This window comes from Panthera tigris, chromosome C2, assembly GCF_018350195.1.
Source record: "Panthera tigris isolate Pti1 chromosome C2, P.tigris_Pti1_mat1.1, whole genome shotgun sequence".
In the NCBI taxonomy this organism is placed as follows: domain Eukaryota; kingdom Metazoa; phylum Chordata; class Mammalia; order Carnivora; family Felidae; genus Panthera; species Panthera tigris.
In genome coordinates this window covers 122,627,732-122,654,760 of record NC_056668.1, presented here as the reverse complement: position 1 = coordinate 122,654,760, position 27,029 = coordinate 122,627,732, and the positions used below count along the sequence as shown (strand labels likewise).

The 27,029-nt window shown below is 45.3% G+C and overlaps 1 protein-coding gene across 4 annotated transcripts in view; it reads right to left on the bottom strand.

Annotated features, from left to right (window-relative positions):
• Positions 1-501: 501 nt before the first annotated feature.
• NMNAT3 (nicotinamide nucleotide adenylyltransferase 3) overlaps positions 502-27,029 on the bottom strand; it is a 113,646-nt gene continuing 87,118 nt past the window's right edge. The window contains exons 3-6 of one of the 4 annotated variants that reach the window (XM_042998992.1): positions 13,831-14,014; positions 13,458-13,582; positions 8,520-8,602; positions 7,851-8,085 (exon numbers count right to left, since the gene is read on the bottom strand). In XM_042998992.1, the coding sequence (XP_042854926.1) occupies positions 7,924-8,085; positions 8,520-8,602; positions 13,458-13,582; positions 13,831-14,014 (554 nt within the window). In that variant the 3' untranslated portion in view covers positions 7,851-7,923. Of the gene's footprint in view, positions 1,645-3,958; positions 5,002-5,552; positions 8,086-8,519; positions 8,603-13,457; positions 13,583-13,830; positions 14,015-27,029 lie in introns of those variants that run through there. The other 3 variants (XM_042998991.1, XM_042998993.1, XM_042998994.1) reach the window with 3 other exon arrangements.

The following is a 27,029-nucleotide window of genomic DNA, read 5'->3' as shown; positions in this document are numbered from 1 at the left end:
CACCTGAACAGAGCCATCGACCCGGAGCTACAGATTACAGCCCCTTTGCAAGGTGTTGAAAAGCAATTGCTTCTCCATTGTTGGTACCTGGGAATATAAACTTTTATGAATTCATATCAGTTCCACTGGAACGGCAGCAAATTTCATGGAGTAGCTAAAAAGAAAGCAACAGCTGGTACATCAGGCATTAATAATATAACAAAGGAAGAAAAAAGAGAAAATTTTCATTAGTATTTTTTGATGTCAATTTATTATTTATCCCTTTGCCAATATTCAAACAGGCAGGTAGTCATAAAACATTCAAAAAGATCCTTTAAAATAGTCAAGGCATCTGTTTTACCTCCATCCCTTTAAAAAAAATGTTTTTAACGCTTATTTATTTTTGAGACAGAGAGAGACAGAGCATGAACGGGGGAGGGTCAGAGAGAGGGAGACACAGAATCTGAAGCAGGCTCCAGGCTCTGAGCCGTCAGCCCAGAGCCCGACGCGGGGCTCGAACTCACAGACGGCGAGATCGTGACCTGAGGTGAAGTCGGACGCTTAACTGACTGAGCCACCCAGGCGCCCCACCTCCATTCCTTTTTAGAAACTTGGAAATCAGGAGCCCTGGCATTGATTTAAAAAGTCATGTTAAAAATATCCACTGTATCAAAAATATTATTTGAGGGTTACTACTTGGAAAGATTTTAGTTTAAATTTTATCTACAGCCTAGGCAGGCAGCCGGGTGGCTCTTAAGGGAAGATTCAAAGTGAATCAGCAAAGTGCTGCTTCCAAATGTTTGACTCCTCAATTAGTATTGTTTTGTTGCAACAAGGCATCGACAAAGCCCACTGTTTGGTAATTAGCATCCTGTCAAGTCTCTCCAATCAAGACCAGCATGCTGCACCTGGTCCTAGTTAAAAAAACGAGTGTGGGCAATCCTGATCCGACCCTCAGGGGCCCGTGCCTCGTGCAGAACTGCCTTCATCTGTGTGCACGGCAGAGTCACCGCTTAACCAAATAAGAAGACCTCCGCAGCGAGAGGTTTTGAGAGCTCTTGTCTAGTTCTCCTGACCTGCCGCACCCTTTTAACTTCTTTGATAAACGTCGGTTCTTGTGTAGACGCCTGTTCCTCTTCCTGGGACAGAAGACTCCTCGGAAAGAAAATCATTGTCTACATAAAACAAAGGAAAATGGAAAAGCAAAACAACCACCACAAAGAAAACAGCCGAGGACCTTGACTGCCTTCTCCTCAGGAGGAGTTTCGTGGAGGCGTGGTTGGCCCTCCCCAGCTTGTCCTTCATTTCTCTGGGTGCTGTCTTTCTAGGAACTATCCCCGGTGTAGAGGTTGTGCTCCTTGATGTAGGTGATGACAGAGTCTGGGAGCAGGTACTTGACGCTCTGCCCTTGGCTCAAGGCCCGCCTGATGTACGTGGAGCTGAGCTCGTTCTGCACGGGCTCCCTGACCAGGTGAATGTTGTGCTGGTACCTCTGCAGGATGGCTGAACCTGAGATGTATTCCTTTGGGTTGTGACCTGTCCGGCTCACACACACCATGCCAAACTTCTCCACTATTTCCTGGATGTGTGCCTCTTTCCAGAGGTTGGGGGTCTGGAAGGTCTTCAGGATATCTGCCCCGCAGAGGAGTTTCAGCTCAGGCACAGCTGGAAAAACAAGGGCGGATCCTGACAAGGTTACAGAAAGGTCACGGCCAGTAAAGATAACATACTCCATTTGAAAAGTGCACAAGATGCTTTTTCTCGGAGTGTATTGGGAAGTCAATGTCTACACTGTGTTCACGCCTGAAAAAGTGTGTAAGGGGATCTGAAGCTACTTCGGGGACATACAATTGTAATAATACAATCTTTTGTTTAATAGTGGCAAAGTGCCAAGAAATCAGAACAACTTTTTTTTCCCCCCCAGTATTCTACCAAAAGTCTGTCGGTGGTTGCTGGACCCCATGGCAGTAGTCCAAAGGCGGCTGTGAACCCCATCTTCTGATAGAAGGTAAGATTGTAAAATCTCTAGTCCTAACAAGCTGTGGGCTTCAGGCAAGTCACTGCCTTTCTCAAAATCTATTTCAGCCCTAACACCTGATACATTTGTAAGTAAAATCTCATCATAAAGGTTAATTATAAAGGTTATTTGGATAACCAAAAGCTAGTGACCTTTTCATCTGTTTTCAATACAACAAAGCTCTAGAACAACTAATCAATGTGGATAATCCTCTGGCATTTGTTCTAACAACGATGGTTTAAATGATAAAATAAAACCTAACGTTGGTGCTCATATGAGCACTATCACTAAGCCCTTGATGTATTTAACCTCATTTGATTCTCTGAACAATTTGATGAGTAGGCATTATTATTGTGCCCATTCTGCGGGAGGGAAACAGGCATAGAGAGGCGACCGACTTGCCTGAGGTCGCTCATTTAGGCGGCAGAGTCAGGATTCAAACCCCACAGCCGGCCTCTAGGTGGGGCATTTATAACTGCTGGGCTCTGCCGCCTCCTGCTGGCGAAAATTGTACATGCATCAGAACCAAGAAGCCCTTCCTTTATTTTTCCCGGCACCGTTGAAATTCGTGTCCCTTTCCAAAGGGCTAATTTGGAAAGGGAGAAAAATCAAGTCCACACTTGAAGCAACCAGTAGGTTCCCTGGTCCTTCCGGAAGCTGATTCTAGCTTCAGTAAATGGCAAAAGCTGTGTTCTAGAGTGTTGGCATCTCTGGGTCACCATGAAACCTCAGTTGGGAGGGGTTCAGGGATCCCACCTGCTGGGGAAACACCTGATGTAAATGGTCGGTTGAGGCTCCTCTACTGTGGAACTTTGGAAGGAATCTGGACGTAAGATCAGAGAGAGGAGTTTACAAAGGAGCACCAGACCAGCTGTAGAACGGAAAGTGAGAAACTGGAAGTGTCACGGAGAGGTCTGATTTCTAGCTTTAGTTGGGCTGGATGGATCCTTTTCTGGGCCTCACTTTCCCCATCCATGAAATAGTGGACACTGGACTTATTCACTCCTTTGGAAGTAGTAGATATAATTACAGAAGCAGTTTTCAAACACTCTAGCAGCATAATATTGGTATAATGAAATGATATTCAAACATTTATTGATGCATATATTGATAAATTCTCCATGGTTAAGAACTAGGACTCTAAAACCAGGCACCTTAGATTCAAGTCTTGGCTCTGCCATTCAACAGCTGTGTTACCTCAACTTTAAAATGGAGATATTAACAGTACTTTTCTCCTAGGGTTATTTTAGAATTGAATGAGTTTATAAATATAAAGTGCTGTAACTGAGTACGTGTGATGGCTGTTAACTGCCATTCATCCGTCCATCCACCTGCTTATCCGCTAATCCATTCATTGACACATCCATTCAACACTTAGGGAGTATTTTTAAAGTCAATAAAACTGTGTTTAGAAATTACTCAATAACCCACACTTTTGACTAATCTGAGCTGGCCCCATTGCTCACAACGTATGTGGACTTAGACTATTCTGCATCTGGGAGGTTCTACTCCAGTTTATTTATTCAGCCGTTGTAATATAACAAGAGAGCAGCCTTGACCTTTTAAACACCTGGGTGATTTTTGTATGTGCTCTTCCTCCGGGGGAGGTGGAATGATGGGCATTTAGTTGTAGGGTCTCCTGAGGCCTGGAGCACACTTTCCCCCCGTTCCACAGGCCAAAGAACAAGAAGACACCCGCTCTCTCCACAGTGGATTTTTTTTTAATGTTTATTCATTCTTGAAAGACAGAGAGAGACACAGCACAAGCAGGGGTAGGGCAGAGAGAGAGAGGGAGACACAGAATCTGAAGCAGACTCCAGGCTCTGAGCTGTCAGCACAGAGCCCGACACGGGGCTCGAACTCTCGCTGGGCGAGATCATGACCTGAGCCAAACTGGATGCTCAACCGACTGAGCCACCCTGATGCCCCCCCCCACCCCCCCAGTGGATTTTTGTGGCGGTAATTTATACCTACTGGCTTAGATATTAGATACCGTCTGATTTATGAACAATGACAGGAGTACAATTCACTGTGTGCTCCTCCTGACAGGGGACACATGCCCACACCTCCCTTTCCCCCAAACCAAAGGCATGTCTGTGAGGTGATCGCTTCTTCTGGCAACACATGCCCTGGACTCCAACTCTGGGCAGTCCTCAAAGAGACCATCACATCTCTTTCAAATCCATTTACATCACTGCTATGAGCACTTCAGATCTAATGACTGGCTGTCCAAGTCCAAGGTTCGTAAGTGTGAGGTGTTGAAAAAAGGCTGCCGGTTTGATTCGTCTCAAGCACGAAACAGTGACCTAAATCGGATGTCCGTAGGTATTTTGGGGCAATGTGCTCTTTGGAATAGCCACTGGCTTCGAGAAGCAGATGAAGCAGAGGTTTATATGAAAAGTGAGGGAAGTGCCACCGGGACCATTTTCTTTGAATGTCCAGCTGCCTTAATTCTTAATGTCAAGAACAGCAGCCCTGAGGTCAGTCAGCCCTGGTTTCCGGTTTCAGATCTGCCGGAACCCTGGGAGAATTACAGCAGATGGGCCTGTTTCCTCAGCTGTAAAATGGGGCTGACCTCCTGTGGAGGTTCTGGAAACTGAGGGGCGGAGTGAACGCAGCCACACTCAGCAGTGTGGGACTTCTGGGGACACAGGACACCAGAGCTGAAGCCAGGTATTAAAGGGCAGCACCCCAATTAACCAGACAAAGCCACCGTGGAACAATCAGTGCAGAATGGAGTCAGATGAGGGGCCTGCCGCGGTTGTGTGGAAAGGGAATCCTCTCTGAAGGTTGCTGAGCTGTGCTCAGCCCCATCAGCTGAGCGCAGGGACCACCTTCACAAGAGACTGACACTGTTGGGCTGTTAGAGGACCGAGGCATCATCTGTCCCAAAGTGTCATAGCCAAGCTGTCTGGAGCTCGGCACGGCTGGGTCAGTCCATGGAGGGCTGCAAATCACACGAGCAGGGCTCTGGCAGCCAGAGAATGCTGAGCTCAGCCCACAGTCTGCAGTCCCAGAGGAGAACACACAATAAAATACACAGCACACAGAACGGTCCTTTAGAGCTCTGCCACTAGTAATCTACAAGCCACCTCATCAGAAGCCCAATGTATGCTGAGGAAGAACTCCACCTCCTTCCTTTTTGTAATTGCTCTAGTTCCCCGCCCCCCCCCCACCTCTGATCACAAACGTGAAATCTGTGTCAATTATAAAATGTATGAAAAACACGTATTCAAGGTAGAAAACAATTCTGCTTTCTCCAAAGCCGTCAATATTTGAGTGTGGTTTTTCAGTTTTTCTATTGATTTAGACATGCAAATAGATGTGTAAGTATATTTACATGTTTTTATATACTTGAGATTATATATGCAGTATCGTATCCTGATTTTTTTCCGCTTACCTCATAAGCCTTTCTCCAGAAACATTTTGTGTCAATTATTCATCCTATGGATACAGAATAATTTACTTAAATGTTCCCTTATATTTAAACGGGGAGGTTGCTTTTATTTTCTGCCATTATAAAAATGGCTGTGATAAACATCCTTCTACATAAATCTTTGTCCCAATTTTTAATTATTTCCACAGTCTGATTCCTAGAAGGGGAATATATCAAGTAAAGGACATGAACGTTTTTAAAGCCCCTGATACATTTTGGTAAATTACAAAGCCCACTTCTCATTCAACATAAACTTTCTTTTTAACAGTTACTTTAGAAGAGAGCAAGATGAACGGGAGTTAGGGTTTGAAGAGCAACAAAGGGGATAAAGAACAAACTCCCAGCATTCCAGGGCCAAGCAGAGTAGCCCCTAGAAAAATAAATCTGAAAAGAATGTGGGTGAGCTTTGGTGGAGGGAGGGAGAGAGTGAGCTCATCTCTGTGAAAGCTGCTGGGACTTGTTTCACAGGGAAGACGGGTCCAACCTGGGCCTAACAGGACAGATAGGTTTTTAGAAGGGGGAGCCAAGAAGGGGACAGGGAGGGGGGCAGTCCAGGCAAAGAGCTGAGACAGGGATTCCGGAAGCCTGTGCAGGGAGATGAAGGGTGAGCGGCTGGAAGCTTCAGTGTGGCATCTCTCCCACATCACTGGAGGCTCCCTGCCCGTCACTGGACCCTCTGGCATTCCCTAAGAGCAAGGGCTGCCCAGCACCCATGCTGTTTCCTTCCTTTGTGCCCTGCTCCGCTGCCTCTCTGCCGGAAATGCCCCAACCCCAGATAACCTACTGATCCCATGAGTCTTGGTGCAAGTGTCTCCTCCAGGCAGCCTTCCTAATCCACATCTCGACTACCATTCACAGCTTGTCTCTAGCTTAGGTCAAAGGTTGGGGTGGAGGGCTATCTTCTCCTGAGTCTGGAGCCTGGTCTGGGGAGGTGCTCAGACAGTGTTCTTGAACCCTGGTGAGAGTAGCTGCTGAGCCAGAGATGATTCAGAAAGAAGGCTGAGAATGAACACGCCTGTGCTCATGACTGGGGGACAGGGGGGAAGCGAGGCAGACAGACCAGAAGAATAAAATGAATATTGCAAAGATGCTGTAACTCCTCCTTAGATTCCTACTCTAGTGCACAGTTCCCCAAATGGGCTGTAAAGCAAATCCCAGAGTGCCTGTTAGACATCCAGATTCCTGGGCCCCATTTACACTCAGGAGGTCTGGGGTGTGGCCTGGGAAGCATGATAAGCCTCACAGTGATTCTGCTGTGAGTGATCCTTTGACCAGTGTTTGGGGCCTGCTGCATGATATTTTTAGGGCCCCCTGGCATTTTTGAGTCCTTTTAAAAGAGTGTTTCCTAATCTGTGTTCGGGGGCGGAGGGCACTAGTTCTGAGAAATTATCAGTATGTGTTAGAAAGAGTCCCATGATTAGGGATGATGGCGGCAAGCTAGTTCCCTTTCTGGTAGAGTCACAATGCACAGTGTCATGGTAAAGACTGAAAAATCCTGCAGCAAAGAAACCATTTTAGGTTGGTTTGACTGTGACGCTCCCAAGCCCTTCTGATCTGGAACTAGCATCCCACCTCCCACAGCTGGGAGACCCTTGTTAGGAAAACCCACAGATGGGCCTGCTGGGGTTTCAGCCCAGTGTGACCAGTGTCACATCCTGCCCTTCCATCACTGGGTGCTCCCGTTTATTCACATGAGGGGCGAATAAACTTGACCCAGGGTACCAGGACTGCCATTAGAGAGGGAAGGTCCTTTGGAACCACAGCTGACAAGATTCCATCAAACACCAGGAGTTGACAACACAGTAGAAACCCAGGGTTACAAACTGAAAGGACAATCCATGTGGACTTTTGACAGCACTTGATGCCAGGAGGAGGCACGTGGGAGACCTGCGGGCTGTCTGACGGTACAGTTCTATTCCTGCTCAGTGACGTGGTCTTCTCTTGTCTGTCTTTTGGCTTTATTTTCAAACTACTCTAGATGTTAGATGTTACCGCCTTCATGGTTTCCTGGTCAGTCAGTGTGGCTGGAATCTACAGGGACCCATTAGAGGAAGCTGGAATGTGCTGAGGTTGTGGCAGGTGGTGTTTCCACAGCATTGGCCACCAAGCGTGGCTATGAGGCTCCTGGCTGGTGCGGGGGGAGGGCCCTTGCAGGACCATTCTCGAATACTCTAAGTGCAGGTAGGCCATTCAGGTGAGCTGGTGCCTGAGGAGTGCCCGTTGGTGCAGCTGGCAGTCTGGGGAGACGTGTGGTCTCCTGGCCCCTGGCCCCTGAGGCCACCAGCAAGTGGGGTGGGCCCTGGCAGGCTGTCACTGGAGGGGGCCGGCAACACACAGGCAGAGCTTGGGGGCCTGCCTAGCCTTCTCTGGCTCTCAGCATATCCCACCAGAGGGACAGGGTGAGGGTATGTAAGGAGAGACTGACCTCATTCCTTTCTCACCACGCTGATCCGTGAGCCCACATGACACAGGACCACCCTGTTTGTTTTGGTTACGTTGGTTGCGAATCTTCCTCTGGAACTGGCAACAGCTGCATATTTACTGTCCTTACAAGCACGGTTGGCACTATCTCTGCTGTAGGTGTGGGCAGCGGTGTACCTCTGTTGTGGGTACACATGTACACGCACGTGTTGCGCAGCAGGTGTGACCGCGGCTGTCCAGCAACACGCGAAAAGTACGATCAAAGTGGGCTCCAAAAAAAAATCCCCTTAAAAACAGGTTTCCTCTTTCGAGTAAGCCAGTGAGGAACGTGGCTACAAGCGTAAGGGTTATAATAGCACAGTCTGTACTCAGGCTAAGGCTTTTAAAAGAACCCAGCATCACTCACTAGTTTATCCCTGTGTAGCCCTGACTGTAATCCATGTCACGAGCATGAGTCACGAGGGTAAGTAAACTCCTTTGAGGCAGAAAATCTTAAATTAGTGTAACGATTTACAAGGGGTGGTGGCCGATTGTTTAATTTGACCCTTCAATCTGGGGAAGTGTCACCCCCAACTAGGTTAGCCTCAAAATCCTTAGCTGTGCCTAGGAATTAGCTCTCGCACGGATCCCTGACATCTCTCCCTCTGACGGACAAGGTGCACCCACCTGTTGGGGCCAAGGAGTGAGCCCTGCCATGGTCCGGACCTTCCGTCTGGGGCAGAGATCTGAGCAGTTCACTGTGATGATGCCTGCATTGCAAACACACGGGCTCAGGATGTATCCATCCCGCAAAGCCACCCAGGGGTCTCAGTTTTTAAGTCTCAACCTGCTTTTGTCCATTTTAGGCAGGTAGCTCGTTCCCCAGGTGTTGGTGGAGGGCCTACCATGTGCCAGGCCTGTGCCAGGTGCTGGGACACAAAGCATGTGCGATTGGGACCTCTTGACCATGGATTGCCTTCTTGTGAGCCCTGGTGAAAGGGGCAGGGTGCGGGGATGAGCATATTTCTACTTTTTTAACATTGTCTTCAATACCTCACTTAGAAAAAAAAAAACAACGAACAGTTGAGAAGGGTTAAAGGATATGGGCTCTTAGAAGCAGACAGACCTGAGTTCAAAATAAAAAATTTCATTTGTAAAGGGGCACCTGGGTGGCTCAGTCAGTTAAGTGTCTGACTCTTGATTTCGGCTCAGGTCACGATCTGAAGGTTTGTGAGTTTGAGCCCCGCGTCAGGCTCTGCGTTGACAGCGTGAAGCCTGCTTGGGAATCTTTCTCTGCCTCTCCTCCATTCTCTCTCTCTCTCTCAAAATAAATAAATAAACATTAAAAAATTTCATTTGTAATGCTGGGATAATGTCTACTTTCTAGACCTTTGTGAAGGTGAATGAGCCAGTATACAGTAAGCACTGGCACAGTATACAGTAAGCAGGGCACGCACTGTGTGCATGGCCCACAGCTCACTCTTGTCAGAAACTAGTATTTCAGAACTCCACGGGGGTGAGGACTAAGTCTGGCTTAGAGCCAGACTGCCTGGTCCCCAGCTCAGCTCCCCCCAGAGGCCAGCTGGGTGACCCTGGGCATGTGTCTCTAGGTCTCTTTGTGGATGGTTCAGCACCTGTGTAATGAGGGATAACCTGTGATAATCGTGTGTGCCTCTCATGGGTGGTCACAAAGATGAAAGGAGTGCAAAGTGCTCTGAACAGTGAGCAGGACAGAGCAACTCTCATTACATGTTAGCATTTCAGATCTGATTAGACTTACACCATCTTGGCATGCCTGGTTCTTTTAGCAAATCAATGTGCAAATCAAGAGATACCTGATCAAACACAGGTTGTCACCACGTCTTGTATCAATGCAATCTTCCACCTTCTACTTACTGTAGTATACATTTAGGAGGGCTGCGTTTGGGAGAGAGCAGTGCCTGGTGGAAAAAACAGGTGCTGTGCAGCCCGGGTGGATTTGAGTTTCGGTTTTCTCGCCTGTGTGACCTTGAGTGAGTCACTGACACTCTCAGAGCCTCACTGACCTCATCTGTGTATTAGTCATGATGGAAGTTAATGCCGATCTCTTTTCTGCCAAGTATCACAGGACCATGAGAGAGAAAGTGCCTCTACCCTGCCAAATGCTGGGCAGGTGGGTCACTGCTGAGTATCGCTGGGGGAAGGCATAGTATAAAGGTTAAACTTTAGAATTAGACTGCTTGGTTGGAATTCTGCTTCCAACTAGTGGCTGTGAATCTTGGTGGGTTCCTTAAGCAATCTGCCTCTGGTTTTGTCATCTGTAGAATGGGGGACGATGACCACACCCACCCCTGTGGGCCATGCTGAGGATTAAGGGAGGAGCTTAGCACTGGCCCATCCACAGAAAGTGTCCAATCAACATTAGCTGTTCTTATCATCATTACTGTCAGTGTGTGAATAGTGAGCTCATTTAAGTCACCTTAATATTCTTAGTTCAGTAACTGCTTACCTAAAGTCAGCTGAATTCAGGAACTGATGGAAGGAGTGGACGAATAAATACATTTGATTCTGGCCCAAAGTCCTTCCTGATATCTCAGACACTCAGTCAAGTCTTCTTAGGGCCTAGCTGCACTCTGTGTTTCCATCATTGTCTGCTTTGGTTTTGGTAAGCTTCATGTCTGAGGATTCGCTCCTGAGTAAGTCTGGAATCTTGGAGCAGACTGAAGTAGGTGTGAGTCGCACCTCTACTTTCTAACTGTAGGGCCCTGCCTACGTTACTGACCCTTTCAAAGCCTCCATTTCCTCATCTGTAAAATGGGACCACACCCACCTACTACTCAGAGTTGCTGAGGGGACTAGATAGTACATACCTGAAAAAGCCTGGAGCGCAGTTAGTGATCAGTAAAGGTGGTGATGGTCATTTTATTTTACTTACCTTGAAGCTCCTAGTTCAAGTTGACCCTACTTTGAATATAAGCTGGGTCTCTGAACTCTGATGCGTCAATCATTATTTTCAGTGTCAAATGTCACTACCTCACAGACCTCCACTCTGCCTTTGTAGGGCGGTGGCCATTGCTTCCTCTGATTGTCTGCCTGAGTGGTGTCCCGGTGTGCCTAGCCCTGAGCCTGCGGGCTGACCCTGGGAGCAGGTTCTTTGTGTCCTCCACAGCCCCACAGGTTTCCAGGGATGTCTGGTCAGAAGGTCATTGGGTCATGGTGGCAGGAACAAAGTTGGCCACACCGTGCCCTGACCTGTAGGTCACTGGTTTGAAGATAACCGTAAGCATGGCTTCAGAGTCAGACTGGGCTCCACTACTCGCTTATTTGTTTTGCGATGTTGATTAACCTAGCCTCTCTGAACCTCAGTTTATCTGTAAAACGAGGACAACATAAGATCACGCTTGCAAAGGGGCACATGAGATGACAGTAGTGATGATTGATGATGGACCACATCAAATGGCATTGTGACTAAGGACCTTTGACATGGGGAGATAGTGAGCAAACTAAGTTATCAAATGCCCTAAAAGCATAAAAACTGGCCTAGATTAAACAAAAAATTAGAATGAAAATAAGCAACCTGATAAGGAGAAAAAGAATCCTCAACAAACTCTACCGTGAATTTACTTCATAGTGACATTTGTCATAGTGACACTATTTGTCACTATGTTGTAAATTCACTGTTGATTCCATCAGAAAGATACGGAGAAAAGGGTGGGGTGGGTTTCTACTATGCTTTTGAAATCACCTAACTTTACAAACACCAGATTTTCAATCTTAAAAAAACGCGTTTGGTAATTTTAGGAAAGCATTAGCAATAACGTCTTCTAATGAAGCTCACTCCAAAAATTGAAAAAAAATGTCATCAGCTCTCTGATAAAACTATTGTCTCTTTATATCAATAGATTTTTAACCTTGGCTGCACAAAATAAATCATTTGGGGACCTTTTACAAAATACCCATGCCAAGACCCTACCCACAAGTCATAATCTCTGAGGTGGGGTAGGGGGTGGGGAATGAACATTTTAAAAAGCTTCCCAGGCGATTCCTGCAGCCAGGGTCCACTGGTTTGGATGGATCTTGGTCCTAATCATAAACCTGATTCACGTACTTTGTGACTGAGGGCGGTGGCCTCAATCCTGGCCACACACTAGAATCACCAGGGAGCTCTTAAAATTCTGATGCCCCACCCCAGACCAGTGACATCCCAGTCTCTGGGATAAGACTCAGGCTTCAGTACTTTTGAAAGCTCCCTCGATGATTCAGTGTGCAGCCAGGGCCGAGAAGCACTGAACTAAAGGATAGAGTAAAAAAAGAAAAAGAATGTGTTCAGTAACATCTTAGCACACGCCTGCATGTTGCAGCAGAAGCAGTGAAAATATTATGTAGTTCTGTGGTCCGTTCCTATTTACCCAGGAATGGCTTATCTGTTTGGATGATAAATTATGAGCCCGTGTTAGGGATGCAGGGAAGGTAGCTAGCATTCTTCAGCACCTACCATAAACCAGGTATTTTGCCCACATCATCCCATTTAATTCACACAGTACCCCAGAGAAGTGGGTGGTATCATCCCCGTTTTATTAGGTGAGGAACTGAGGTTCAGAGAGGCTAACTCACATCAAGTCACTGAGCTAGTAAATTGGGCTCCAAAATCTGGGCCCTAGGCCACACTGCCTCTCCCAGGGTGCAGGAGGAAAGGGTCTTTGTTTCCGACGACATGTTAAAGCTAAATGGCGTGCTGGATTATGTACTGTTTGCATTCTCCTCTGCTATCTTAGATATATGAGGGCTGGCTAGATTGCTTGTTCTGAAGGGATGATTCAGGTGTAAATTTGTTTTTTTTTTTTTTAATGTTAAAAAAGAGCAGGTATCCTAACAGTTATTTCATATTTGCTCTTCTTTTAATTTGCCAGCAGGCTCTGAAGTAGCTCTGAATTGCTGAATGCTTCTAGCTGGTTCTTTCCCAAGTGAAAAGCAAACGATCAGAACCGGCATGTGTAACTAAATGAACAAAATGTTTACCTTTACTAAAAAAGGAAAGGGTAAACAGTTTTCAACCAAGTAACTTTGAAGATGAGTAAGAAATGAAAAGCTGAACAGATTTAGGATGAAAAGACCCACCAATTATTTGACCTTCTCCCTTGTGCTTCCTATTCCCTGACAAATCCTAGTGTTTGCAAATAGATAAAAGACACAGCCCACACAGTCTGCAATCCCTTCCAGCCAGGCTGGCTGTCATTAGTGACAGGCAGGGCCCCCCTCACCATCCCCTCTGACAGCCAGGCCGGATGGGTCTTCTGGTTCCTCTACCAAACTCCCAGGAATGCTTCCCAGACACAAGTCAGTGACCCACTGTCCAAACACACAAGACTCTCCGGGCCTTTAAATAGCAAATTACTTAGGCTAAGTGCTAAAAGCAGTTCCAAAAGGAAAAAAAAAAAAAAAAAAAATCCTGAGCAACTCCTTCTAGATTTATAGCTTCTTTTTTTCAATTTTACATAAAAGTCTGGATTTATAGAACCTGGATTTGTACAATTAGAAGAGAGGGCTTATTGCGTAGATGTAATTTTCAACCTAGTCAATGGTGACAATGATAAAGGGTCCCACTTACTGAATATTCTTACGGGGTTCTGTGTCAGAAGTTCTTACATTTAAAACATCCTCTTAGGTTTTTATGGTCCCCATTTTGCAGGCGAGAGATGTGTCTCAGAGAACTTAAGTGCCTCGTCACACATCTATTCGGTGGCGGCCCTGGAGCCCGAGGATACAGCCGTCTGAAACAAGATCGGGCATTCCCAGAAAGTGTGTCCGGAAGGGTGGTGAGTTGTGATTTTTCCACTCAGGACCTCTTTGAGTGTGTCTGTTTGTCTCTCTCCCTCTGCAAAGAAGCACTGCTGGGATTTTGGCTGAGAAAGCCTGGCTGAAGCCCCATTTGAGCCTTGGTCCCTGCCTTTCGGCCACTGGGCTCTGCAGATAGGTACCGTGGCCTCTGGTCATCACACAAAAGCATGCTCACTCTTACCTCAGCACCTTCACCGTCTCCATCCACTGCGCCTGCTCACTCTCCCAGGGGTCCACCCGGATCCAGTCGGACGTCTGCAGGGCCAGCCGGGCCATGGCCACCCGGTGGTGGGCAGCTACGAGGTCTTTCTTTCTGTAGTTGTCGTTGACAGGAGAGATGATGCCTCCGATCACCTTGTACATTCCTAGGCAAGGGAGAACAGTGATGTTGTGTGTGCCAACACTGACTACCCAGTGGCCTGAAATCAGGCGGGTACAAAAGTACCCTGCCCCTGAGTGGGAGCAGACTCTGGCATTCTCCCCTGTGGGGCAGCCCCCTCAGGCAAGGATAAAGGCTGCCTCAGGGGCCATGTGCTTCTCTAGAGTCGTCTACAGCCCAGAGTAATATTTCTCCTGAGAGCAAGGCTGTGAGGGTGTGGCCAGACAAGGCTTCCAGATGGCAGTGTGGACAGTTAGGGTCAGAATATGTTGAAGGAACATCACGACTTCCTCCTATGGAGGACTCAACAGAGGCGCTAATATCCTCTAATCATGTACGGGGCAATAGTTACGTGTAGTTTTTTAGCCACCATTGGGAGTCTCATGGATCAAAGATGACAGGATGGAATCGGGCACTGACGGGTAGGGGGGAGGTGGGAAGTAGACGGGAAATGGTGGGTCTACTTTGGGAAAGACGTGGGTTGTGGGACTGGAGAAAGGAACACTTTAAGTTTACAGCCACAGGGAGACTGTGGAGGCTGCAGAGATCCAGCATGGAAAGAGTATGGACAGGACTCAAAGAGCCTGGGGTGGGGGCTCTGGCGTCCATCACTTAGTAGTGCACCCTAGGCAATTACCAGCCTATGGAAAAATAAAATACTTAGTCATTTGAACTTCAGTTTTCCTGGATGTAAAATGGGACCACACCTGTTTGGCAGGCTCTTGTGGTAAGGCTAGACATTAGGTAATGCTTCTGCAGTGGGATGGTATTTTGTCTTAGCATGTGATATATTTTTAAAAACTGTATTATGAAACATAACATGCATATAAAAGAACATGAAACACATATGGCTTGACAGAGAGTTATAAAGTATATCCTGCTTTCATCATCACCTAGGTGAAGATACAGCACTTCTGGCATTCCACATGTTCCCTACTGCAAGCCCCACTGTGACAGAATTTAATCACTCTTCCTACTGTTACACTATTAATTTTCTTTCCTTTATAGCTTTACCATGTAGTTATGCAGCCTTAAAAAAACATAGCTTCATTTAGCTTCTGAAACTTTTATAAAGGGAATCACATGAATATATACTTTGGTTAAGCCTTTTACGCTTTATGTAAATAACATTCCTGTAATCCAACCAGGTTTACTGCCACATAACCTTCCATTACAAGATTATATACTAAATAATTGATCTCTTTTACTTTGATGGACTTGGTGTGAGTCTGGCTTTGGATGATTACAAACCACACTGCCTCAGGACATTCTTCCACAAGGCTCCCTCTGCACACGGGCACACGTTCTTAGGACACACACCTAACAGCGGACCCGCTGAGTCATACGGTGGGTGTAAACATATCTGCGGTATTGCTAGATAATGTCGGAAGGTTTTCCAAAGCGGCTGTAGCTACTGACCCTCCACCAGCCGTGCAAGAGTTCCATGCAATACCACACGAGGTCGTTGTCAGGATTTTCCCAATCTGATGGATGTGGTCATATCTCTGTCCTTTCAATGTTCATTTTCCTGCTTACCAATGAGGCCGAGCATTTATTCATATATATTATTAAACATTCAAGCTTAAATTTTTGTGAAGTGTCTGTTCAAATCTTTTGGCCATATTTTGGGTTGTCTGCTGATTTTATCATTGATTTGTGGAGTTCTTTATATATTCCAAATACTAGCCTTTTGGGGTTGGTTATAGGAGTCATAAATACCCTTTTGTTTTATGGCTTGTCTTACTATTCTTTTTTATGGAATCCTTTCAAAATAGAAAAAAAAAAAAGAGAAAAAGTTCTTAATTTTAACGTAGTTGGGTTATTAGCTTTTTCCTTTATGGCTAGTGAATTTTGTGTTATGAAGACATTTTCCTGTATTATCTCATAAAAGGTTTACAGTTTTGTTTTTTCACATTTGGGTCTTGGTGCATGATGTGAATCCTATTCAGTTATTTTTCGTTTGGGTAGTCAATTATTCTAGCAATGTTTACCAAGAAGACCCCGTCCACTCTGCTGCTATGTGTCACCACCCATGTTGAATGTCAAGTGTCCACCTGTGCAAGGGTGTGCTTCTCTTCCCCTCTGTTCTATTGCTCTATTTCCTGTCCCCGTACAACATCACACTGCTTTGCCGAATATAGCTTTATTATACATCTTGATACCTGGTTCTTCTTCCCACCTGTTCTTCAAGAATGTCTTGGCAATTCGTGACTTTCTGTATTTTCCATATTAATTTTATTTTATTTAAAAAATTTTAATGTTTATTTTTAAGAGAGAGAGAGAGCGAGCGAGCAGGGGAGGGGCAGAGACAGAGGGAGACACAGAATCTGAAGCAGGATGCAGGCTCCGAGCTGTCAGCATAGAGCCTGACGCAGAGATCAAACTCATGAACCGTGAGATCATGACCTGAGCCGAAGTCAGATGCTCAACTGACTGAGCCACCCAGGCACTCCTGTATTTTCCATATAAATTTTAGAATGAGCTTGTCAAGTTCCACAGATGAAACACCTCCTCTTGTCCCTGCCCCACCCCAAAAAACCCTGCTGAAATTTTGATAGGAACTGAACTGAATTTATAATTCAATTTTGGGAGAATTCATGTCTTCACAATTTTTTAGCTTGCTGATCCACAAGCATTATATATCTTTCCTTTTATTTGGATCCCCTTAAATATACCTAAATAAAGTTTTACGGTTTTTCTTGTAGAGCACTTAAACATCTTTTATAAGGTTTATTCCTAGACACTTGATTTTTTGGATGCCACTATAAATGGCATTTAGAAAATACTTTTTATTCCATTTGTTGCCAATCTATAGAAATAGAATTGATTTAGGCATCTTGGATGCATATCCAGTAACCTTGCTAAACTTTATTAATTCTAATAATTTTTCTGTATAGTCTTTTGAATCTTCTATGTCCAAAATATACCATCTGAAAATATGGACAAATTTGCTGTATTTCCAATCCCTCCACCTTTTATTTGTTTTTTTCATGCCGTTGAAGACCGCTAGCATGATGGATGCCAAATACAGGTGGTATTAGTGGGCCTCCTTGCCTTTTTGCCGATATCAGAGGCAAACTTTTGACTTTCAGTATTACATATGATGTCTGCTGCAAGTTTTCTATAGATATCCTTTTTAGGTTGTAGCAGAGATAATGGCACGTGTTCATTAAAACTCTTCCCCACCACCCCCTCCCCCTTTCTGGGCACATAGGAAGCTAATATATCTGTTCTTCTTGAAATCAGGCTGGGTTCATGTGATCTCACTGAGTTATAGTCAGTGGGATGTGGGTGGAAGTGATGTACGCCCCACCTAGACTTGGCCACAAAAACTCGTGTAGACTCTCCAACTCTCTCATAGTGGATCTGAAAGCCATAACAAAGGAGGCAAAGCCATGGGTGGGGCCTACTGGGACCCCTGAGACACAGCTGGGCAGGGAACCGCTCTGTAGCTCTTCAGGATCTACATGGGATTTATGAGAGGGAAACGTTATCTAATGTGGTAAATTCTTGAAATGACCCTGGCCTATCCTGACAAATAACGTGTATGTTACTTTAACAGACATTACCAGCTATTCCCAGCTTAAGAGTTTTTGTCAGGGGCGCCTGGGTGGCTTAGTCGAGCAGGTTAAGTGTCCAGCTTCAGCTCAGGTCATGATCTTGTGGTTTGTGAGTTCGAGCCCCGTGTCCGGCTCTGTGCTGACAGCTCAGAGCCTGGAGCCTGCTTCGGATTCTGTGTCTCCCTCTCTCTCTGCACCTCCCTGCTCGTACTGACTCTCTTTCTCTCTCAAAAATAAACATGAAAAAAAATTAAAATGAGCTTTGGTCATAAATGAATTTTATCAAATGTTTTTTCTGCAACTCTTGAAATGATGGTGTGAATTTTGGATGCTGTTTTTTGACTGCTTGCCGGTCAATGCCCTGGACTAATCATTTGTCAGGGGTGTCTCCCATGCGTAAGATAGATATGCCCTCCTCCAGACAGGCTTCATGTTTGTGTTTCCCAGGTCGCTAGAGTTATTAAAAGTCATGGATGACTTTAAATGACGTTGTCGACTGAAGCTTCTTTGACTATTTCAGGCAAAGGGCTGAAAATCTGATCAAAGGTTGATGTGTGGCAATTTCTTCCTAGTGATATTTTATCCTTGCCTTTTTCTTCTTCTGCTTGCCTTAGTATCAGGGTTTCTCTGAAGTCCTCTAGGACTAGGGGAAGAAGGTGGGTTAAGATCTAGTTCACCTTGCCCTTGAAGGTGTAGCTCCTTGGGGGTCCAGCTTAATGTGGAAGAAGTTAGTATAAGGCTCCTCAGCTTGGGAGGGCTCCAGCCTTTGAATTCTTTACTTCTCGGCTTATATGGCCACTGATTCAGAGCTTAAGTGAGCAGTATTGGCAAGTGCCCACAGGGCACGAGTGGCCGTGATGTTCTAACAGCCTGCTTACCTCCCTGGCTACAGGTGTTCTCTCAGCTGCTCTGAGACATCCCTGCTTTTTGGCTTTAATAATGAAGTTTGAAAAATGTTCTACCCACCGTTTATTTTTGTTTTGCTGGGAGAATTGATCCAAAGAGGACAGCCTGACCACCCCCTGGATGTTGAGAGTTCTTGGATGCAATTTTCCAGCTCTGTTAAACCTGGTTGCCCTGGGCCCCTCCTTCCTGGAGGCTGAGGCATCCGTTGTTTCCAGGGGAATGGCAGACCCAGCTGAGAGTAAGGAGAGGATGTTCATCTTTTGACTTCTGGTAACGGGATCCTAAGACCCATTTCAGAGGAACACTTGTGTGAAGGTTAAAGCTTTCATTTTGTAAGAATCGGGCTTTGTTGAGAAAGATTTATCTATGTTTTAAAAGTTATCCTAAAAAAAAACAAAACACCAGAGTCTGGGCAGTCAGAGCACACAGTTTTACTAAAATCTGTAGAGTGGTAAGAAGAAGAGAATATGAAAATGGAAAGGAAAAGTCCCTTCTGGGCTGAGGGTGGGGTCGGTGGCGGAATGAGCAGCAGGCATAGGGAAGAACCTGGTAGAAAAGGTGTGTGGTGACCAAGAATTTAGACCGAAGTCGAGGCCTGCTCCCTGCACCCTCTTACTCCTCAGAGACAAAGCCTTCTGTGTGTTGGGTGGGGGAGGGCAGAGTTAAGGAGCCTAGTTAGTTTTGGAGACTGTAAAGCAGGCGGGCAGGCATTTTGCTTCCCACTTGGACTTGTAGGAGGAGACCATCATGCTCTGCGCCAGTATAGTGGCATGGCCTCAGTACAGTGGAACTGCCAGTCTTCAGGAAATATCCCCTCCTCTGCTTTCCAAGTCCCCCTCAGCTTCTGCAGGGCATGGCAGAGATCCATAAAAGTTCCCCAGGCTCTTTGAGAGGAGGAGTGAAAGGGGCTGAGAATGAGAAGTCAGCGGGGATACTTCTGGGGGGTGGGTAGGGCATACATGGCGTGCAGCCCAAGGCCAAGGACCATGGCGTTGTTAGTAACAGGGAGGGCCCAGGCACGGGCCCAGACAGCAGTGGTAGTGCCTTAGCCAAGAGAAGCTGAGGAGACTTCAGAAGTGGAGGCAGAGAGGATAGAGGTCAAGGGCACCCCTCTAGGCTGGAGGGCATTCAGGGCCAGATGCCCCTTTTCAGATGCCAGGATGATAAAGCTACCTATGATGCTTAATTCACTCTTGGGAAAGTAGGCAGCAAAAGACTAACTTGATTAAAAATTGACCTGTAACAGAATAAATTTAAGATTAGAAGACATTTACCTTGACGTGGCAAATGTTTTCCCACCATTCATGGAAGTGGTGACTTAAGGGCAAGGTGAGTGTTCTAGAAAGCAAAGGAACTTCTATTCCTGCGTATCTGAGTTCCATGTGCTACACAGAACATGTTAGTTCTTTTTCTTTCCTACTTTAAACAAAGTGGGGGCTGGTTTAAAAAAAGTGGAAGCTAACTTCTGTTGAGTGCCAGCTCGCTTGGGAAATTTGCATACATTTAACCTTCACATTAGTCTGTTTTACTGGAGGAAACAGTGTGGGGCACCAGGCAGCCCTCTGAGCAACTCTGCTAGGATCTTGGGTACTCTGGTGTCACCTTTGATGGTTTAGCTCAACTTGATGGGGCAGGTGGTACAGTGGGAAAGCAATGCTGTGTTATAGTACCCAGGAGAGGAGAGTCAATAAAAATAATGTAGGCTAGGGGCGCCTGGGTGGCGCAGTCGGTTAAGCGTCTGACTTCAGCCAGGTCACGATCTCGTGGTCCGTGAATTCGAGCCCCGTGTCAGGCTCTGGGCTGCTGGCTCGGAGCCTGGAGCCTGTTTCCGATTCCGTGTCTCCCTCTCTCTCTGCCCCTCCCCCGTTCATGCTCTGTCTCTCTCTGTCCCCAAAATAAATAAAAAACGTTGAAAAAAAATTAAAAAAAAAATAATGTAGGCTAAAACTCCTTCTTGCCCTCCAAATGGTTATGAGCTCAGGCCTCTTCCCTTTCCCACAATCCCATAATCCCAGTGTTGCCCCTCACGTGACCCTCTTTCCCCCTAGGGAAGATACAGTCGCTTCTCTGGCAACCCCACTGCTGCCCAGACACACCTCCATTACAGCCTTTGTAGAGTAAGACCTATTCGTCTTTTCCACGAGACTGATTGTTCTCTAAGGATGTGAACCTGACTTTTAATTCTGGGTAACAGGACTAGCACATCTCTTAGTAGGAAGCTATACTGTCCTTTCCTTGGGTTTACCACAGCAAGACGTGGCTGTGAACTTAACATGGTGAACAGAATCCTTTATCTCCACTTCTGTTCTAACAAAGTGGCAATGAAGGAATAGAACACGTATGACGTCACGAGGGCCAACAGAATGGGAAAGGAGACAACAGTGCATGGGAAAGGTCGACAAAAGTGTAGAAGCTGGAGGGCTGATGTACAATGGTAACAGAGCAAGCAGAGTCTGCAGGAGGCTAAGGAGGTAGGAGGCAAGGTGCCCCGTGTGGCAGAAGCTCGGAGGGGCTCAGGAACTGGAGAAGGGGGTGCCAGAGTGCCTGAACACAGGAGGACCAGTTCAGAGTTTGCCTAAGGAGCCCCTAGATCCAATCACCTGGCTATTCTCCCATCCCGGCAGAAGGCCGGATATCTGCCTTCTGCTGAGGTTGGGCCAGAGAGACCCCGGCCTCCCAGACACAGGCACAGGAGAGAGGAGGAAGTACCATCCTTAAGACAGGAGGCTATAGTTTGGCTCCCAGAACACCAGACAGGAGATGTCTCTCTGGGGAACAGTCCCACCTAGGAGGGTGTCTGAAGACTCCTACAGGTCCTCACACCTAGGGGTCTTGTACCCAGGGCCTGATCGTATGGCCACGGGGCCTGCCAGCTGCACCCATATCCTCAGAGCTTCCAGCCAGCATTTAGGGCCTGATCTGTAAATATGAGTGGATAGCCTAAGGAGAGACAGGTTTTAGAAAGGTGCTGACCGTGCAAGACGGAGACCAAAACAACCACCGGGAGAAAAGGAACTTGGGGACACAAAGGCAACTGATGCACAGAGCAAAAGGAAATTTCAAAAATCTCCAAATAATACTGTCAGGAGGAGAAGAGATGATGGCCCGTCCACGAAACAAGAGTGGGATGCTTTACAAGGGACAATCAGAAAACAGGAGGAAACTTTTAGAATTGAACAGTATTCACCAACTGCCCGTTCCATGCCAGGTACTGTGCTAGGTGCCGGGGAAATACAATGGTGATGGAGTAGATCAATTCCTGTCCTCGTGGAACTTACATTCTTGTGGATGACAGCAGCAATAAAGTCAATGAGTGGAAGAATCAGACGATCAGTGTGAGGAAATTATATGCCAACAAGGCAAAATTAGAGGGCTGCCCCAGGAGGCCCAACATCTAAGTGACAGAAATTCCTGAAAGTGGACGGAGGGAGGCTAACACCAAAGAAATAATACAAATATTTTCCCAGACTAGAAGGACATAGTTCTCAGAACTGAAGACCCTCTGAGCCCTCAGCACGCTGAAGGAAAGGAAGTGCATACGCTGACATGCTGACAAGCCATTGTAAAACTTCAGACCATCAGGTTTAAGGAGAAGATTCCAAACGTTTCCAAAGAGAAAACCAGAGGTTGAACACACAGGACTGGGACCCAGGATAGAACTGGATTTCTCAACAGTGATTCTGGGATCCAGAAGACAGGGGAGCAAAGCCTTCATCACAGGAAAGGAAAATTACTTCCAACCTGGAATTCTATATTCAGCCAAACAACCAAACAATTAGAATAGGGGTCAGCAAACCTTTCCTGTTCAGGGACAGATAGCAAATAGTTTAGACTTGGTCAGCCACACACAATCTTTGTTGCATAGTCCTTTGTTGTTGTTGTTAAACAACCCTTTAAAAATGTAACAAAACAACAACAACAACAAAAACAAACCATTCTAGCTGACAGAAAGAAGGAAAACAGACTGGGCCCAGAGTTGGCCCATGGGCTGTCGTTTACTGGCCTGTGAACTGGAGTATAGAATAAAGTCGTGTTCATATATATGCAAGGTCTCAGAAAATTGATCTCCTGTAGATCCTTTCTCAGAAGGATGCTGGAGGATGCACTCCACCCCAACAAGAGTAAACCAAAAGAAGCAGAAGGCACAGGATCCAAGAAACAAGGGTTCCAAACCAGGAGACAGGCAAAGGGAATCGCTGGGGAAACAGTGAAGGGAAATGCCGGGTGATGGCACAGAGAGCCAGCCATCCACGTGGGAGTTGAAGGCCTCTAGGAAGGGTATGAGTCTATTTATATACTAAACTGAGTTTTGAAGATCTTTTGGAAAATTTGGGACTGAATTAGTTAGTGATAGGCATAAGGAACGTAGGGAAACACATAAATAATTATTAACTCTAGGAAGAGCCAAGGTTTATACGACAGGCAATGCAATCCTAGTTGTACTTAGGCTTAGTTGATGCCATTTCCAGACATAAATGGGAACAATATTACTTTAACCCAGAGTTGTGAGCTCATCAATTTGGGAGCATGTGGTAGAGGTGAAGTGTGAGTGTGAGGGCAGAGGTGTGAAAGAGCTAAATCTTCATGGAAGCCGACAGATAATGTCTAAATCTGAAAAATCAAGAAACACAGTATAAGCTTATTATGTAGCTATAGGGAGACAAACAATAGGGAAAATAGCTAAAAAAGTCAAATGTGACTGCCCCGGGGAACCAGGAATGAGGGGAAGGAAGGGATGGAACAAAGTTACCATAAGCCTTATAGCAACTTAACTTTAAGCCTATATGTTTAAAAATCTAGAAAATAAGTTTAACATGAATGTACTTTGTAGATGTATTTCAGTACATTGAAAAGTGTAAAGAATCAGAAATCAACCAAATGTATCCAAGAGGTTAATATTGTTTATATTTTGGTTGTCTTTTTCTTCTGTTTTTCTTCATATAATATAAATGTTTGTGTCTTCTTTACTTAGATTATATCATAAGCATTTTCCTTGGCCATAAGCACTCTTAAAAACACCATTTTTAATGGCTGTATAATAATAGGATTAATCTATGTATCTATTTGTACCTGAATCAATATATTGTGACCATCTTTGTAGATCTTGGTTGCAACTTTTAGATACATTAGAAAAAAAATTTTTTTTAATGTTTATTTTTGAGAGAGAGAGAGACAGAGTGTGAGTGGGGAGGGGCTTAGAGAGAGGGAGACACAGAATCCGAAGCAGGCTCCAAGCTCTGAGCTGTCAGCACAGAGCCCGGTGTGGGGCTCGAACCCATGAACTGAGAGATCATGACCTGAGCTGAAGTCAGACGCTCAATTGACTGAGCCACCCAGGCGCCCCACAGATACATTTTTAAGATAAATTATTAGAAAGGAAAACTAGTGGCTTGAAGATTTCGGGGGCTTTCGCTACCTCTTGCTAAACTGCTTTTCCGAAATCCTGAACAAGAGGAGACAGCCACCAGCATGGTATGAGAGAACCCATCTCACCCCATACTGGCTAGTGCTGGGATTACTCATTTAAAAACATCTTTGTCAATCTGCAGGAACTTTTTGTGGTTTACCATTTGCTTTTAAGATTATTTCTCGTGTGATTTTTATTCCTCATTAGACATGTGTGTTTCTCCTGTTGTGGACCACCTGTTCATACTCATTGCTCCTTTGTCTTTTTGTGTATGAAGTCTTTTTAACAAGTGTATGAAATGTTTCCCTGTTGGGTCCGCCGGCACCTCATAGAGAGGATTCTCCTCCACGTCCTGTACCTCTCGTCCAACTCCAGTGTGGCTGCTGGGAATTCGGTGTGGATCTTCAACCAGCTCCGACCCCCCACGTCCACATGAACTAAAGCCTCAACTCAACTCAGGGACGCTTCTGTCCTTCCTCTGGCACTGTGCCTCTGCTCTACTTGCTGGCATTAATTCTTTACTGTCTCTTGGAATTTTCACGTCCTTATCTTTTTCTTGAGTTCTGGAAGAATTCCTCCGACTGTTCTGGTTCTCTGTTTCATCTCCAGAGATCACCTCCCTGCTGCCTCGTCTACACTGAGCTCTAATTTGGCACCCCAAACGCCATTCACTGTCCTCAGACTGCTCCTTTTCCCTACAGGTTGATTTTCTGCTGTGATCACATTTTTCTCTTGAATCTCATGGAGAACCAGAGATTGAATAATTTTATCTTCTTAAGTGGAGGGCCCCTTGGCCAGAATCCACAGGCTGGGACCATCTTAAGAAACACAGTTCCTTGGGGCGCCTGGGTGGCTTGGTCGGTTGAGCGTCCGACTTCGGCTCAGGTCACGATCTCACGGTCCGTGGGTTCGAGCCCCGCGTCGGGCTCTGTGCTGACAGCTCAGAGCCTGGAGCCTGTTTCGGATTCTGTGTCTCCCTCTCTCTGTGACCCTCCCCCGTTCATGCTCTGTCTCTCTCTGTCTCAAAAATAAATAAACGTTAAAAAAAAATTAAAAAAAAAAAAAAAAAGAAACAGTTCCTTTTCATAGATCTGTTACTTTTCTCTGACTGGTTTCCTGCCTCCAGAAAGGTCTGTCTGTCCAGCATGGGCTGCTGGGTGGACCTGTCATAGACTGGCTAGGTCCCTGTTTAATTTTTTAATTTACAGCAGAAGGATAAAGGCAGCATTTAGGTTTACTCTGACTTTTATTTGCAGCTCAAAAATCCACTTGCTTGTGTAGTGCAAGGAGGGAGCTGTAGGTCACAGGAAATATCCATCGATGGGGAATTCTCCTCTTCTGAGGTTTATTTTTAGCTTTTTAAGAATGCTAAATATATACGGTAGGAACTCAAATTGAATTTTTTCTTTAAATACTTAAGGGAATGTCCCATGTCCTTTTTTAAATACTCTGTCTCCGCCACCACTCATTTTGTATTTGACTCACAAGACATTATTGATCTTTTTACGTAGACTTTGTGTTCCATAGGGCTGTCCAGAGTCAGTATCCTGATCATTTAATCACTTTTTAGAAATTACATTTTAACGCCTGATAGAGCTTTCTGAGCACTTGGTTAGTCTTCCAGGTGAACCTGGGGATACTTCTCTCAAGTTAAGTAAAGAAAAATAGCCACGGATGCTTTCCCTGGAAAGTCAATCAATAAATGACCATTCCCTTGAGGACCTGGTCATATTTGCATAAAGTGAAGTCTCTTAGGAGAGAGACGGGGCTGCTCCCACCCATGCCCTTCACATTTCTAGTTCAGGCTGGCCCTGGGGACGTGTGTCCTTGGTGGTTTATCCAGTGAATGATTTTTTTTTCCTGATATTTTATATAACATATAGGTTATAGATGTTTTTATATATGTTATATATTACATGTTTTGTATAGTTATAAACATTTCATGACCTAGTATTGCCACTGATATGTAGGAAACTCTGTATTTTGGTTTGTTTATTTTTAATCTGGACTACCTTACTGAACATATTAGTTCTGATGGGTTTTCAAATGCTTCTCCTGGATTTTCTAGGGATACAGTAATACCACCTGCAAATAATGAAAACCAAGTCTCCTGTCTATATTTCTTATTTTTGACTGATGCCATTAGAAAATAATGGTGGTGAGGAGGCATTCTTTCCTATTTCCTTGCTTCTGTGGGAATGCTTCTGAAGTGTTATGCCATTACATGTCATGCTAGAAAAGTATCCTTATAGTTCTAATTTACTAAGAGCTTAAAAAAAATCCCTAAGTAGGTGTTGGATTTTATTGAATGACTTTTAAGTGTGTATTGAGATGATGATTTAGGTTCCATAAAAATATATTGTCTTAGTAATGCGATGTATTAATAGATATCTTTATGGTATATTGTCCTTGAATACCTGGGATAAATGCTACCTAGTCATGTTGAATTATTCTTTTATTAGCAATTTGATAACCTACTACTTTATATGGGTATTTTGCATCCCAGATTATATTGTTAAACACTAGTTGTAATGCCACAATATCCTTATCCAATTTTCTTCATTCTAGAAAATGGGTATGGTAGATTGAATTATTGGTCCTAATTCCTCACTCTGTCATTATAGTATTATACACACCCTGCCATAGCCTCACAAAGGCAGAATGTACTTCCCCACCCCTTGACTTTGGGCTTGGTCATGAGACTCCTTTCAGCTAACAGGATATTAGTAGATGTGAGATGAACAAAAACTCTAAACTTGCTTGCTTGGTGGGACTTGCGATCCCGTGCCTGTGCCATCTCCATGAGAATATGTGACATAATCACAATCCCTTCTATTTTCCTAAATCCAGAGTTATTTAAATAAACGAATGAGAATTTGATAACAGGAATAGTTCGTGGCACTTAGCTGGTACTCAGCGATTGTCACTCCCTCCATCCTCTTGTCTGGTGCAGAAGCAGAGGAGGGAATGGTGGCAGGTTGTCTTTTTGGAAGATGATCACAATATTTTCTCCCAGTGCACGCGTGCCCTTCTGGAACCCAGTCGCTCCTACATTGAAAGTCTGTGCCCCTCCCCCTTGGACCTGGGTGCACACTTGTGCATGTTTTACCTAGGGGTAGAAGTGATAC